Source organism: Oncorhynchus mykiss, chromosome 11, assembly GCF_013265735.2.
Source record: "Oncorhynchus mykiss isolate Arlee chromosome 11, USDA_OmykA_1.1, whole genome shotgun sequence".
Classification (NCBI taxonomy): Eukaryota; Metazoa; Chordata; class Actinopteri; order Salmoniformes; family Salmonidae; genus Oncorhynchus; species Oncorhynchus mykiss.
The window spans coordinates 60,412,041-60,427,768 of record NC_048575.1 but is presented as its reverse complement, the minus strand read 5'-3'; the positions used below and the strand labels follow the sequence as shown (position 1 = coordinate 60,427,768).

At 41.7% G+C, this 15,728-nt stretch overlaps 1 protein-coding gene across 4 annotated transcripts in view; it reads left to right on the top strand.

Moving 5' to 3' along the window:
• LOC110536116 (slingshot protein phosphatase 1a) overlaps positions 1 to 15,728 on the top strand; it is a 62,723-nt gene that overhangs the window by 24,293 nt on the left and 22,702 nt on the right. Inside the window, exon 1 of one of the 4 annotated variants that reach the window (XM_021621686.2) lies at positions 14,379 to 14,823. The exons of 2 other annotated variants lie outside the window; for them this stretch is intronic. In XM_021621686.2, the coding sequence (XP_021477361.2) occupies positions 14,726 to 14,823 (98 nt within the window). In that variant the 5' untranslated portion in view covers positions 14,379 to 14,725. Of the gene's footprint in view, positions 1 to 14,378; positions 14,860 to 15,728 lie in introns of those variants that run through there. One more of the 4 variants, XM_021621687.2, reaches the window with a different exon arrangement.

Genomic DNA, 15,728 nt, shown 5'->3' with positions numbered 1-15,728 from the left:
TCAGGAATGAGCCAGCAGTGTTGAAGACATGAGAGGTCCTCAGAATATCTGCATTACATGTAGTCCAACAAGACCACTCATGGTCAGTAAAGTTTTATACTTTTGATAGATTTAACAAACAATATTGGAATCAACATGGTGACAAACATAAACTGTCAACTCCACCTGCTGATGGATTAAGACTGAATATAAGTTTTGGTTCAAATATGTTACATTTTAATTCGGTTTTAGTCATAAAGCAACTGAGGAAAAACAAAATTGCTACTGTGTATTCCACGTGAAAGAATAATTCAATTTGTCAACTCCTTTAAAACATATTATTTTTCAATATGATTTTTATGTAATGTCAACTCTATCAGAGTGCTGAAAGATGTGATTGTCTAGAAAAACATGCCAAAAAGCTAACGAAATTAACCCTGGAGCATTTAATAGTGCTATAAAACAAAACAACATTTTGGAGTTTTTGTATATATTTGAATAATCTGTTAGAAATAAACAGTCAAGGCCTTTAACACTAGAACCGCCATAGGCCAACGGCCATTTACGTTTGATTTTGTAAATTTAAGAAAATCAGCCCCTGAAAAAAGCTATGTCCTGACTTTTCCTAAATGTTTATATTTTACACAGCTCATTTGTCAGAATTTTGAAATTACAAACAGAAAAGCATTGAGCTTTTTCACCAGTCTTTTTTCACACCTATTCCCAACTTAATCCGTCAAGACAATATGCTGTTGGACATTGGTACGCAACCAGGTGCCTATGAGTCTTTCTCTCCTTACTAAATTAATGACAAATAGATGCATGGGCGATAATTGTGCACCTTACTTCACAATTGAATTTAACTTAGGCCTAACTGAATGATAATGAGGGTACGAAGTTGATTTTATTTAGAAAGACAATAGTGTAAAGATGAGTTTGTTATGCCTACTTATCAGCAGCAATATAATTTGACCACGCGTGTGGGTTGGTGCCATTCTCTTTTACGTTTTACGTCTTCCCACAGAGACGCTGAAATGACCCTCAGACACTGCCAGCACACTGAATGAATGACAAATGGATGGAATGAGCGACAATTGTGCAAGTTACTATAAAATCAAACTTAAATTAGGCCTAACTGAGTGATGAGAGTGGAGAGGTTTGATTTTATGCTGAACAAAAATATAAACGCAACATGCAAATATTTTAAAATATTTTAATGAGTCTATGGATTTCACATGAATGGGCAGAGGTGCCGCCATGGGTGGGCCTTGGAGGGCACAGGCTAAGAGCTGGGGAGCCGGAGCCAGGCCCGGACACTGGGGAGCCAGGCCCAGCCAATCATAATTTGTTTCTCCCCACAAAAGGGCTTTATTGAAGACTGAAATACAACTCAGTTTTATGACGGAGGCGGGTTATGGTAGAGAAATTAACAACAAATTCTCTAGCAACAGCTCTGGTGGACATTCCTGCAGACAGCATGCTAATTGCACTCTCCCTCAACTTGAGACGTTTGTGGCATTGTGTTGTGTGACACAACTGCACATTTTAGTGCTATTTTATTGTCCCTAGCACAAGGTGCACCTGTGTAATGATCATGCTGTTTAATCTGCTTCTTGATATGCCACACCTCTTGGGTGGATGGATTATCTTGGCAAAGGAAAAATGCTCACTAACAGGGATAAACAAATTTGTGCATAACATTTGAGAAATAAGCTTTTGTTCTGCGTATGGAAAATGTTTTGGCTCTTTTATTTCAGCTCATGAAACATGGGACCAAGACATTACATTGCGTTTTATATTTTTGTTCAGTATAATTTTGAACCAAAGTGTAATGATGAGTGTCAATAGGAGGCTCGTGGTGTTTTTGTTGTATTGATTCTGCACGTATACACTCGCACGGCAGCATTGCTCTGGCTACTAAGCAAAATCTTGTAACATAATTAACTTAATTTTAATATGCTATTCTGTCGTCAATGTCTGAATGGGCGATAGAAACTGATAGTGCATGTGATTTCAATGCACTGAATGATGATGAGGGTGAAGAGTGTGATTTGAATGGTGAGGGTGAAGACGATAATTTGAATTTAGAACAATAGTGTAATGGTGGGAATTGTGGGTGGTCTAATTATTTTATTATGGAAGGCTGGAAATTGTATATCGTTCCCCCTCATAGTCGAATCCGACACTGAGTACAACATACAATGTGTATATTTCACAATGGCAAGCCAAACCAAACGAATGGACGCACTGACAGCATTGCAAATGCTGCAGAATTTTGACAAGCTTAATCTGATTATTTTTACAACTCTCTTTATTGGCATTTTCTTTCAGTTACAATAAACAATGTTTGAAATACATTACATTGCACATGTTTTATACATTTGATATACTATGGGAATATGTTTTTTAAATTAGGTAGGAATGTATTAGCCCATACTAAAATATAAAATGCTTTACCTCTCTGGGATATGTGGGTAGCGTCCCACCTCGCCAACCGCCAGTGAAAGCGCAGGGCGCCAAATTCATAACAACAAAAATCTCATAATTAAAATTCCTCAAGCATACAAGTATTTTACACCATTTTAAAGATAACATTTTCGTTAATCCAGCCACAGTGTCTGATTTTAAAAATGCTTTACAGCGAAAGCACCACAAACAATTATGCTAGATCACCACCAACTCACAGAAAAACAGCAATTTTTCCAGCCAAAGAGAGGAGTCACAAAAAGCACAAATGGAGATAAAATTAATCTCTAACCTTTGATGATCTTCATCTGATGACACTCATAGGACTTCATGTCTTCGATAAAGTGCATATTTATATCAAAAAATCTCATTTTACATTGGCGCGTTACGTCCAGTAGTTCTAAAACATGCGGTGATTGTACAGAGTCACATCTATTTACATAAATACTTATTATAAATGTTGACATGGAATTAGAGATATACTTCTCCTTAATGTGTCATAGCACATTACATTGCACATGTTTTTATACATTCGATATACCATGGGAACGTGCTTTTTAAATGATGTGGGAATGTATTAGATTTTTGTCAGATTTCAAAAAAACTTTACGGAAAAAGCAAACCATGCAATAATCTCAGTACGGCGTTCAGCCAACAAAGCAGCCAAAAAGATATCCGCCAAATTGGTTAGTCAACATTAGTCATAAACAGCATTATAAATATTCACTTACCTTTGATGATCTTCATCAGAATGCACTCTCAGGAACCCCAGTTCCACAATAAATGTTTGTTGTTCGATAATGTCCATAATTTATGTCCAAATAGCATCTTTTGTTAGGGCGTTTGGTAAACAAATCCAAAAGCGCGTTCAGGTCCAGCCGAATGTCGGACGAAAAGTTTAAAAAAAAAAAAAACATCTTCCCATGTGTCATCAGTAAACTCATCACCAAGATCTTGTTCCCATAAAGTTTTAATAGCTGGAAATGAAGATTGTAAAGAGTACATTTGATTATGGCTATAAGAAATAATACCTTTTACTGTTGGGGATGGTGTGAAAAGTGCATCAGTGGGAGGGCCCACAGGAAGAGTCAAGAATTGAGGTCATGTCACGGACAAGCTGCACATTTGTAGATATCTAAAGAAATGACTATTCGGAAGATGGAATGTAGCTGAGTTGTTGGAACTATGCGAACATGCTGTCAATATACAAATCATTGAATGATTTGATGCCAAGGCTGAACCACATGAAGGTCTATCTACTAGGGATGGATGGAAAATGTGATTTCTGAGCAGAGGGCCTTTAATGAATACGTTTGCAAAACAAAGTGACATCTAAACTGGTTCCAGATCTTGAGTGGTTTTAACTAAAATGTTTTTGGTATAACTTGAAGTAGTAGAATCGATAGGGGAATGTAACAAAGCAGCCATGCTGGAATGAGATGTGGGGTACCTGCATGAATCCAGTACTGGATTACATTGAAGTTGGCAGCCCTATAATATATCTGGATATTAGGTAAGGCTATACCCCCTAAGGGTTTAGGATTTTGCAGGAACACCTTGAGGATCCTTGGATTTTTTTGTGTGAAATGATCCCATCGACTTTGCAGGAAAAAGATTTGGGAATTAAAATATGTATACATTGAAAAGGGTAGGATAATTTAGGAATAGTATTCATTCTTAACCAAATTAATGCAACCTGCTAATGATAGGGGGAGTAGTGACCATCGTTCAAAATCTTTCTTCACCTTACGGAGAGGAGTAAAATTTGCCCTAAAAAGGTTTTCAAATGTGTCTGTGACATGTACCCCCAAGTATGTACATTTGTTGAGAACTAGTCTGAAAGGCAATGTGTGTAATGGATATTTACAAACTGCCACATTTAGAGGGAAAAGCTTGCTCTTATTCAGATTGAATTTGTAACCAGAGACTAGGCCAAATGCATTAAGAACAGATAGCACAATAGGTAAGGATATATCGGGGTTTGAAATATGGAGAAGCAGGTCATCGGTATAAAGTGAGACCCGCTGTTCGATGTTACCTCTGAACCCTCCCGTTTTATGCGAGTTGGATCTAAATGCAATTGCAAGGGGCTCGATGACAAAAAGCAAGGGAGACATTGGACACCCCTGTCTAGTGCCTCTGAAGAGAGGGAAATCGGCTGAGTGGATGTTATTTGTTCTGACAGATGCAAGTGAAGAAGTGTATAGTAACTTGATCCAAGCAATTCATTTTTCTATCAATTGTTGGGACAGTTAAAGTATTAAAGAATCTATCAAGAGCAGAGGGGTCAGCAGATTTTCCCGAAGTGTATAAAGACGCATGGGTGCCCTTAAAACTTCTTTGGGCAAGGGGGCAGTATTTTGACGTCCGGATGAAAAGCATGTCCAAAGTAAACTGCCTGTTACTAAGGTCCAGAAGCTAGGATATGCATATTGGTAGATTTGGATAGAAAACACTCTCAGGTTTCTAAAACTGTTAAAATAATGCCTGCGAGTATAACAGAACTAATACGGCAGGCGAATCCCAGAGGACAAACCATCCCCAAAAAATAATAATATTCAGCCTACCACTGTTTTCAATGGCTGTCATGTTTATTATGAGGCGAAATCCTCCCAGATTGCAGTTCCTAGGGCTTCCACTAGATGTCAACAGTCAGAGTTTCAGGCTTGTTTTTGGAAAAATTTGCTAGAACTTGTCGTTTTTGTAAGTGGCTCCCATTTTGGCTATAGTCTTTTCATGCGCGTGGATGAGAGCCCGTTCTTTGTTGTTTATCTCCGGTAAAGACAATAATGATTCTCCGTCTTAAATTTGATTGTTTATTTACGTGTTAGGGTAGCTGAGGTTCAATTATAAACGTTGTTTGACTTGTTTGGAGAAGTTTATTGGTAACATTTGGGATTAATTTTGTATGCATTTTGAAGGAGGGAAACCGGTGGATTATTTAATGAAGCGCACCAGCTAAACTGAGTTTTTGGGGTTATAAAGAAGGACTTTGATGTAGCTGGGAACTTTTGGAGTGCCAACAGAAGAAGATATTCAAAGGTAAGGCTTTTATTATATCATTATTTCTGACTTTCGTGGCGCACCTGCCTGGTTGAAAAATGTTTTTCATGCTTTTGTATGCAGGGTGATGTCCTCAGATAATCGCATGGTGTGTTTTCGCCGTAAAGCCTTTTTGAAATCAGACACTGCAGCTGGATTAACAAGACGTAGCTTTATTGTGATGTATGACACTTGTATTTTTGTAATTTAAATTTAGCGCTCAGCAATTTCACCGGATGTTGTCTAGGTGGGTTGCTAGCGGAACGCTTTCGCCAGAAAGGTTAAACTAGTTATTTAGGTGTTTGAATTTGACCAATCTGTTGAGCAGAGGAAGACTGGCAAAGTTGATGAGAAAGCAATTTACTTGCCTTGTCACAATACTCATAGTGAGTATGTCGTGACTTAAGCAGCAGTTCCTCAATTTGGCCTGTTGACAAGGTTTTGAATTCAGCTTGTAAAGAGAGTCGATCCCTGTACACATTTGGGGAAGGTGAGGTAGCGTAGGTACTGTCTAACTGTAAAATGCATTGTCAGTTCAGAGTCTCTTTTTCCTATTTTTTTCTTTCACAACTAGTGTATGAAATTATTTGACCTCTAATGTAGGCCTTAAAAGTCTACCACAGAACAGATGCTGAGAAGTCGGGTGTGCCGTTAGTAACTATAAAAACATAACTCTGAGCAGTCAAAGTTAAAACTTTAATCGGACAGCAAGCGCATATTAAAACTCCTAGGTATGCGAGGCTCAGTCCCACCACCAACGGATAGCGCTAAAGTTAGAGGGACGTGATCAGATATGACAATGGAATTGTATGAGCGTACAGAGTAAAGAAGTTTGTTGTCCAATAAGTAGTCAATGCCGGTATAAGTGATGGAAATGGGAGAAAAATGAATATTCCCTACAAAATGGATTGAAAAAAACGCCAGGGGTCTGTAACGGCAAACTCCAAGAAAAGGTAGGATAACCTTTGCAGACTTAGGTGTGGTAATTTGTTGTAGGAACGATCCAAAGTAGTATTAAGCCAGCAATTAAAATCGCCTCCCAATATGAATAAATGTGAGGTCATATCTGGAAGTGAAGATAAAAAGGCACGGAAAAAATGTTTTGTCATCCCAGTTTGGCGCATAGACATTGGCAAGGATCAGTGGAGTATTATAGATTCTGCCAGTGACAATAATATATCTGCCGTTGGCATCTGAAATAACATTGGAAGAAATAAAGGGCACAGATTTGTGTATCAGAATTGCAGCTCCCCTCGATTTATTTTGAAAAGTGGAGTGATAAAGTTGGCCTACTCAGCCTTTTCTCAATCTGTAGTGATCTGAAACTCTCGGATGGGTCTCTTGTTAAAAAAAGCAATCTGTGTTCCTAGATGTTGAAGATGTACTCTACTACGTTTGACTGGCTGGTTCAAACCTTTCCAGTTCCAACTATACAATTTAAGTATACTCCCAGTCGACTGCCCTATTAAATTATGTTGTTGAGTCATCATTTGGAAAAAGAGGAAATGTGTAGCCTTTTAACTAAGTGGAAGACTGAACCTGACATAAAAGAAAACATTTTACAAAAAAACGGGTGAACTTCCTCCTACCCGCTGAAGCGTCTTCCCAAACAGGATGCGCACAACCCCCCTAGTATACAAGCTCCTAAATACTCTCCAGGAAACAGTGGTTCCAGCAGCTAGGCTAAACTCTTACCAAGTGGAGCGCTGTGACAATTTATATTATATAAAGGAGAAAAAAAAATGTTTTTTTTGTGTAATAAATATACAGTGGGGCAAAAAAGTATTTAGTCAGCCACCAATTGTGCAAGTTCTCCCACTTAAAAAGATGAGAGGCCTGTAATTTTCATCATAGGTACACTTCAACTATGACAGACAAAATGAGAAAAAAAATCCAGAAAATCACATTGTAGGATTTTTTATGAATTTATTTGCAAATTATGGTGGAAAATAAGTATTGTCTGTCTTGGACCATTCTAGTTTGTTATTGATGTGGACACCAAGGAACTTGAAGCTCTCAAACTGCTCCACTACAGCTCCGTCGATGAGAATGGGGACGTGCTCGGTGCTCCTTTTCCTGTAGTCCACAATCATCTCCTTAGTCTTGGTTACGTTGAGGGACAGGTTGTTATTCTGGCACCTCCTGCCAGGTCTCTGACCTCCTCTCTATAGGCTGTCTCGTTGTTGTCAGTGATCAGGCCTACCTCTGTCATCTGCAAACTTAATGATGGTGTTGGAGTTGTGCCTGGCCATGCAGTCGTGGGTGAACCGGGAGTACAGGAGGGGACTGAGCACGCACCCCTGGGGCGCTCCAGTGCTGAGGATCAGCGTGGCAGATGTGTTGCTACCTACACTCACCACCGGGAGGCGGCCCATCAGGATGTCCAGGATCCAGTTGCAGAGGGAGGTGTTTAGTCCCAGGTTCCTTAGCTTAGTGATGAGCTTTGAGGGTACTATGGTGTTGAACGCTGAGCTGTAGTCAATGAATAGCATTCTCACGTAGGTGTTCCTTTTGTCCAGGTGGGAAAGGGCAGTGTGGAGTGCAATAGAGATTGCATCATCTGCGGATCTGTTTGTGTGGTATGCAAATTGGAGTGGGTCTAGGATTTCTGGGATAATGGTGTTGATGTGAGCCATTACCAGCCTTTCAAAACACTTCATGGCTACGGACGTGAATGCTACGGGCCTGTAGTCATTTAGGCAGGTTGCCTTTATGTTCTTGGGCACAGGGACTATGGTGGTCTGTTTGAAACATGTTGGTATTACAGACTCAATCAGGGACATGTTGAAAATGTAAGTGAAGACATCTGCCAGTTGGTCAGCACATGCCCGGAGCACACGTCCTGGTACGTGATTTAGCTCGTCTGGTAGGCTCGTGTCACTGGGCAGCTCGCGGCTGTGCTTCCCTTTGTAGTCTGTAATAGTTTGTAAGCCCTACCTATCGTGAAAAATACCACCTAATAGAATAATTTGTTAGGAGACCGTAAAACGGCAGCCGTCACCTCCGGCGCCATCTCTAACATTGGAAGCATGACCGCTTATGACCTCAACAAAACAAAGGGGATCCTGTTCCACAATCCTACACATATAAGGGGTTTACTATTCCAGACAATAATTATGAAAATGTACATAATGCTAAAAATAAATATATACACTACCATTCAAAAGTTTGGGGTCACTTAGAAATGTCCTTGTTTTTGAAAGAAAAGCAAACATTTTTGTCCATTAAAATAACATCAAATTGATCAGAAATACAGTGTAGGCATTGTTAATGTTGTAAATGACAATTGTAGCTGGAAACGGCTGATTTTTAATGGAATATCTACATAAGCTTACAGAGGCCCATTATCAGCAACCATCTCTCCTTTGTTCCAATGGCATGTTGTTAGCTAAATCCAAGTTTATCATTTTAAAACGCTAATTGATCATTAGAAAACCCTTTTGCGATTATGTTAGCCCAGCTGAAAACTGTTGTTCTGATTTAAAGACGCAATACAACTGGCCTTCTTTAGACTAGTTGAGTATCTGGAGCATCAGCATTTGTGGGTTCGATTATAGGCTAAAAATGTACAGAAACAAATAACTAACTTCAGGTCTGGGGAACAGGTGGGCCAGTCCATAGCACCAATGCCTTCCTCTTGCAGGAACTGCTGACACACTCCAGCCACATGAGGTCTAGCATTGTCTTGCATTAGGAGGAACCCAGGGCCAACCGCAGCAGCATATGGTCTCACAAGGGGTCTGAGGATCTCATCTCGGTACCTAATGGCAGTCAGTCTACCTCTGGCGAGCACATGGAGGGCTGTGCGGCCCCCCAAAGAAATACCACCCCACACCATGACTGACCCACCGCCAGACCGGTCATGCTGGAGGATGTTACAGGCAGCAGAACGTTCTCCACGGCGTCTCCAGACTCTGTCACGTCTGTCACGTGCTCAGTGTGAACCTGCTTTCATCTGTGAAGAGCACAGGGCGCCAGTGGCGAATTTGCCAATCTTGGTGTTCTCTGGCAAATGCCAAACGTCCTGCACGGTGTTGGGCTGTAAGCACAACCCCCACCTGTGGACGTCGGGCCCTCATACCACCCTCATGGAGTCTGTTTCTGACTGTTTGAGCAGACACATGCACATTTGTGGCCTGCTGGAGGTCATTTTGCAGGGCTCTGGCAGTGCTCCTCCTGCTCCTCCTTGCACAAAGGCGGAGGTAGCGGTCCTGCTGCTGGGTTGTTGCCCTCCTACGTCCTCCTCCACGTCTCCTGATGCACTGGCCTGTCTCCTGGTAGCGCCTCCATGCTCTGGACACTACGCTGACAGACACAGCAAACCTTCTTGCCACAGCTCGCATTGATGTGCCATCCTGGATGAGCTGCACTACCTGAGCCACTTGTGTGGGTTGTAGACTCCGTCTCATGCTACCACTAGAGTGAAAGCACCGCCAGCATTCAAAAGTGACCAAAACATCAGCCAGGAAGCATAGGAACTGAGAAGTGGTCTGTGGTCACCACCTGCAGAACCACTCCTTTATTGGGGGTATCTTGCTAATTGCCTATCATTTCCACCTGTTGTCTTTTCCATTTGCACAACAGCATGTGAAATTTATTGTCAATCGGTGTTGCTTCTTAAGTGGACAGTTTGATTTCACAGAAGTGTGATTGACTTGGAGTTACATTGTGTTGTTTAAGTGTTCCCTTTATTTTTTTGAGCAGTGTATATACTGAGATCATGTGACACTTAGATTGCACACAGGTGGACTTTATTTAACTAATTATGTGACTTCTCAAGGTAATTGGTTGCACCAGATCTTATTTGGGGGCTTCATAGCAAAGCGGGTGAATACATATGCACGCACCACATTTCCTTTTTTAAATTCTTCTTTTTTTAACAAGTTATTTTTTTCACTTCACCAATTTGGACTATTTTGTGTATATCCATTACATGAAATCCAAATAAAAATCCATATAAATTGCAGGTTGTAATGCAACGAAATAGGAAAAACGCCAAGGGGGATTAATACTTTGCAAGGCAATGTAGGTCTCTTTTGAGTCCATCCAAAGCGTCTGTGAACTTCCTCAAACTCCAACCTTATGCAATAGCTAGCCAGCCCTGAGAGGAGGCTTTTCTTCCATTGTGCTGGTGGGTGCAGAAAGCCCTGGGTGCATGAATAACCCACGTAGCGACTCCCCTTCTGGAGAGTCTCTGTGTGGAGAGTCCTCTTCAGAGTAATCCATTACACCATGCAAACACCTGGTGATTCAGAGGATAAGATTACTGGCAGGCTGTGCTTGGTTCAGACTGGTCCAAGTGATCTATCTGGCTGCAAGAGTAATTCTGTTAATGCCCAGTCACATGGACTAGGCCTCCCTCTGCTACCAAAGCTGACCTCACTAGGTTAATCCACTGTTCCTGGCAATATTGATCACATATAGTTTTGAAGGAGTTCTAGAGATCAGTTGACTTGCTAGTAGCCTGTTGTTTAGGTATCACAGAGCTCTTTCTGTTGACAAGGAGATGGTGTTATCTGTATCCTAGACAAAGGCAGGAGTTCTATGTCAGCAAATCCTCTCAAATTAGTTGAATGACGTGTGTGTGTTAGAGAAAATAGGAGTGACTTGACATAAATCTGAAGACTATTTATCTACTTACCTAACTGTTTAATTGTTACCCAATTTAAATTAATCGTGTAAGAATTAAATCATTATGATCTGGGGCACCACGAGCTGTTCTTTTAAAGAGTTAAACTCAAAGGTCTTTACCTTTCACATCTATAAACAGTTAACTTATTAATCATAAACTTGTATCATATCATCTTTCTGAACAGTCAAAACCTCATTGCATCTGCAAAAACTCGAGCCTTCAATACCACACATTGGTTTAATGATTTATTTTCTAGCTAATCAAATGCTAACACAGAATAAACATACACACTTAATACGTTAAAAACAGGTCCCTAGCGGAATGACACAACATGCCTGCTTGTTACAAAAGAGATGGCGGGGTGGCAGAGAGGGACAGAGACATTTAACATTGGTACATTTGGAAACTACTTTCACTTACAGTAATCATATACAGTGGGGAGAACAAGTATTTGATACACTGCCAATTTTGCAGGTTTTCCTACTTACAAAGCTGGCTAGGTCACTCCAGGACCTTGAGATGCTTCTTACGGAGCCACTCCTTAGTTGCCCTGGTGGTGTGTTTCGGGTCGTTGTCATGCTGGAAGACCCAGCCACAACCCATCTTCAATGCTCTTACTGAGGGAAGGAGGTTGTTGGCCAAGATCTCGCGATACATGGCCCCATCCATCCTCCCCTCAATACGGTGCAGTCGTCCTGTCCCCTTTGCAGAAAAGCATCCCCAAAGAATTATGTTTTAATCCATGACTGCGTAGGGTGCGTTGTGTGTTACTAATGGTTTTCTTTGAGACTGTGGTCCCAGCTCTCTTCAGGTCATTGACCAGGTCCTGCCGTGTAGTTCTGGGCTGATCCCTTACCTTCCTCATGATCATTGATGCCCCACGAGGTGAGATCTTGCATGGAGCTCCAGACCAAGGGTGATTGACCGTCATCTTGAACTTCTTCCATTTTCTAATAATTGCGCCAACAGTTGTTGCCTTCTCACCAAGCTGCTTGCCTATTGTCCTGTAACCCATCCCAGCCTTGTGCAGGTCTACAATTTTAGCCCTGATGTCCTTACACAGCTCTCTGGTCTTGGCCATTGTGGAGAGGTTGGAGTCTGTTTGATAGAGAGTCTGGAAAGGTGTCTTTTATACAGGTAACGAGTTCAAACAGGTGCAGTTAATACAGGTAATGAGTGGAGAACAGGAGGGCTCTTAAAGAAAAACTAACAGGTCTGTGAGAGCCGGAATTCTTACTGGTTGGTAGGTGATCAAATACTTATTTCATGCAATAAAATGCTAATTAATTACTTAAAAATCATACAATGTGATTTTCTGGATTTTTGTTTTAGATTCCGTCTTTCACAGTTGAAGTGTAACTATGATACAAATTACAGACCTCTACATGCTTTGTAAGTAGGAAAACCTGCAAAATCGGCAGTGTATCAATACTTGTTCTCCCCACTGTACTTTGCACATGAACCGCCTCCATCTGAGTAAGAAATCATGAATGTATTTACGTCAAATTTCTGGGGTCGCAGTGTATCTCTCTCGGAACGAGGCTGCCTTGGAAAGGGGGTTGGGCCTTTTCGCGGCACGCTTATAAGGCTCTGATTGTCCAAACGGGTTCTTTGAAGATATGCTAGTTAGCCGTGTCGATGGTTCCCAGTGGGGTCATGAGAGTACCGTAATACGATGGTTTGAACAGAGTAGTAGAATGGTCTCACTTAAATTCGCTTTTCAAGATACTTTACCTGGGACAGCTAATCAGCCGTACCAGTGATTGTCTTAGAGGTGAGTTTATCGTCTCTACCTCGTGTTGAGATTCAACGTTCAGACCGCTGCAGTTGCAGCTTAACGCTTTGCTGGTCTAGAATATTAATTTCTTAACCGAACATTTTATACAGTTTATTCGAAAGGGGTGGTTCCGTTAGGCTGACACGCTCTCTGACTGCACTCAGGGGCGTGACTTGTCACTTGTACAAAGTTATGTAAAACATTTCTTAGTTCTTCAAATCACAACCTTCTCGTAACAAAAACACTCAATTTTTCATATTACATGTACATCACATAGGATGGAAACTTTGTACATGTGGTGGGTATACTTTTCAAGTTACAGTATTTCCTTTATAGCATTTTTAATCACAAAATAACAAACAATATACCATTAGTGTTCTATAGATCGCCTCTGACCATTCCCCACGTTCTATGTCAGGAATATTGTGCCAGTATTCGCTTTTGAACGTGTTAGAGTTTCGGCGGGAAAAAGTATCTTGAAGCAAAGGACATTCCTTTGGTGAATATTGGAGAGGGAGACCTGAATCTTCTCCACTTGATTTACAACAGGACGTGTTAATCCCCACTAGTCACTTTCTCCTCCCTTCTGTTGGTGAGTGGGGGGTCTGAGTGAAGTTATTCATTGCAAACCTGATCTATTTGGATTCACGTGGACAGTCATGACTTGAGTCTACCTCACACAATAACATGGACCTAATACCTACTCAACTCTTTCTAATGTTCTCCCTTCCTAACCCGCCCCAGACACACACATTACCATATGTGACACGAGTGTGGAGTGACTGACAGTAACACTGGTCTGTGTGGGACAAGTGGAAGTGAGTGACAGGCAGCAGTGGCCAGTCTTAAGGGAGAGAGATGGGCTGGTTCCTCCCATGAGGTTAATGAGATTTGGGCAGAGCTATGTGCCAGGCTCACTGCCCTCCCTGTCCATGCTTGGCCCATGTGAGGAGCTCCCTGGCAGCACTGCCTGGGAGTTAGTTGACTTGTTGGGTGGCATGCAGCCTCTGGCCCCTGCTAGCTAAGGAGATCAAGACATCCATTCTGAATTGTTGGCCGAAGTCCCTCTGTTTCCTTTTGTCTTTTGCAATTGAACAAGTAGCTTTGCTGGTCCCAGAGAAGGGAAGAAAGAAAGCCATTCTCTGATGTCTTGGAGAGCAGGTTTCTGTTGGACAGCAGTATAAGATCCTGATTAGGACCTTATTTTCCCCTGCTGAAGTGGAAACCTGTTGTTGCTCTGCAGCTGAGAACTAGGACATACACATTGTTTGGTTGACTTCTTACAATTGATTCAGGATGGGAAATTATTTCATGCTGGGGAAGAACTCATGCTGAGAAAAGAAGGTCCAGCATCTGAAATCCTCTGGAATCGTAACCCTTCCGGCTATACAGTGTCTGTGATTTTTGTGTGTGAGAGGGGGAGGAGGTTGAATTGTGTGTGAGTCCCTGGGGGAGGGGAGGTAGGACACAGCCCTCTGCCTCAAGCTGCGGTTGGACACTGCGCTGCAGCAAGTCCTCTCAGGCAGGAGCACTCGGACTTTGCTTTTCTTCACTGCTTTACTCAAACACAGAGGGACTGGGGGAAAAGTAGGCTATAGATAAATGGAGAGGGAAGGAGGTGTGCCACTACAGCGCAGCAGAAGGCAGCCGCCTACCTACATCACGCATATAAGACCGGGCTAAGTAACTGTCAGTCTGTCACCCAGGGATTGGGTCAGGACCTGAAGATCTCTCTCTTTACATTTCTTTACTCTGACTCTTGGATCCAAAGAAGAGGGCTGTAGACGGGTCAGGGAAGAGGCTAGATTTCTCTCCGGCTGGTCAACAGAATGCATCTGGTGTTGGAGTCCTCTCAGGAGGCTGCACTGGAGATGCTGCCCTATTTTGTGGAGAATGCCGTGCTGACCCAGACCGAGATATGCCGCATGTGAGTTTAGTAGAGTGCTGCAAAGTTCTCTCATAGGTAAATGGAATGTGTGATCTACAAGAATAGAAATTATTTCCTAATTTAGCATGTGTGGTTCTTAGACAGTAGTGCACACAGTGCTGCTCAGTTGTGTAGAATGGGAGGATGTGTATGACAGATAATACTCAGTGGTGTACAAATGCAATAGGAGGGCTACTGGAATGTTATTGTGTGCTATGTCCTTTTTGGAACAATACCTGCAAACTTTTTCTGTGTAAAATGTCCTAGCCTAGCTACTGGCTTGACATTTCCATAGCTCAACAGAAGAGTAATCATGTGTCCGATCCAGTGTTAATTTCGTTAACAGAAATTGAGTAAAATATTCATCAAACACCTATTTTTCAGTGGCAATTGACGAGACTGTAACTGACTAAATTGACCTAGAAAAAAAACGAACTAAACCAAAGTGCTATTTCATTTCATTTGACTAAGATGAGCCAAAATGATCTCTGTGGCTTAAATCTGACTAAGTGGACTGGACAAGAATTTTTGGAGAGATTGAGAGTTTTTCAGTGACGAGCACAATTAATATTAGCAGCACAGATGCGCAGCGCAGTTCCGTTCAGCAGTGGGAAGGATGCGTCACACCCGGAAAACACAGCCTACATCAACTGGTGAGCTGTAGGGAGCAAGCGATGAGTGTAGGTAGACAGGTTCTGCTCCGGCTCCGATTATACACAACGTGCAGATGACACTCTTGCATCACTTTAGCTAATCAGACACCACCAACCTTCTAGTACCTACACAAGCTGCTTTACGAAGTAAAAAACGGCATTAAGTTTAATAGTAAAAGTCTTGCTGTTTTTTTCTCTCCCCTGAGTAGGCTATAGAAAAGTAGTCTCTTTGAATTTCTAGTCTCGATCAAC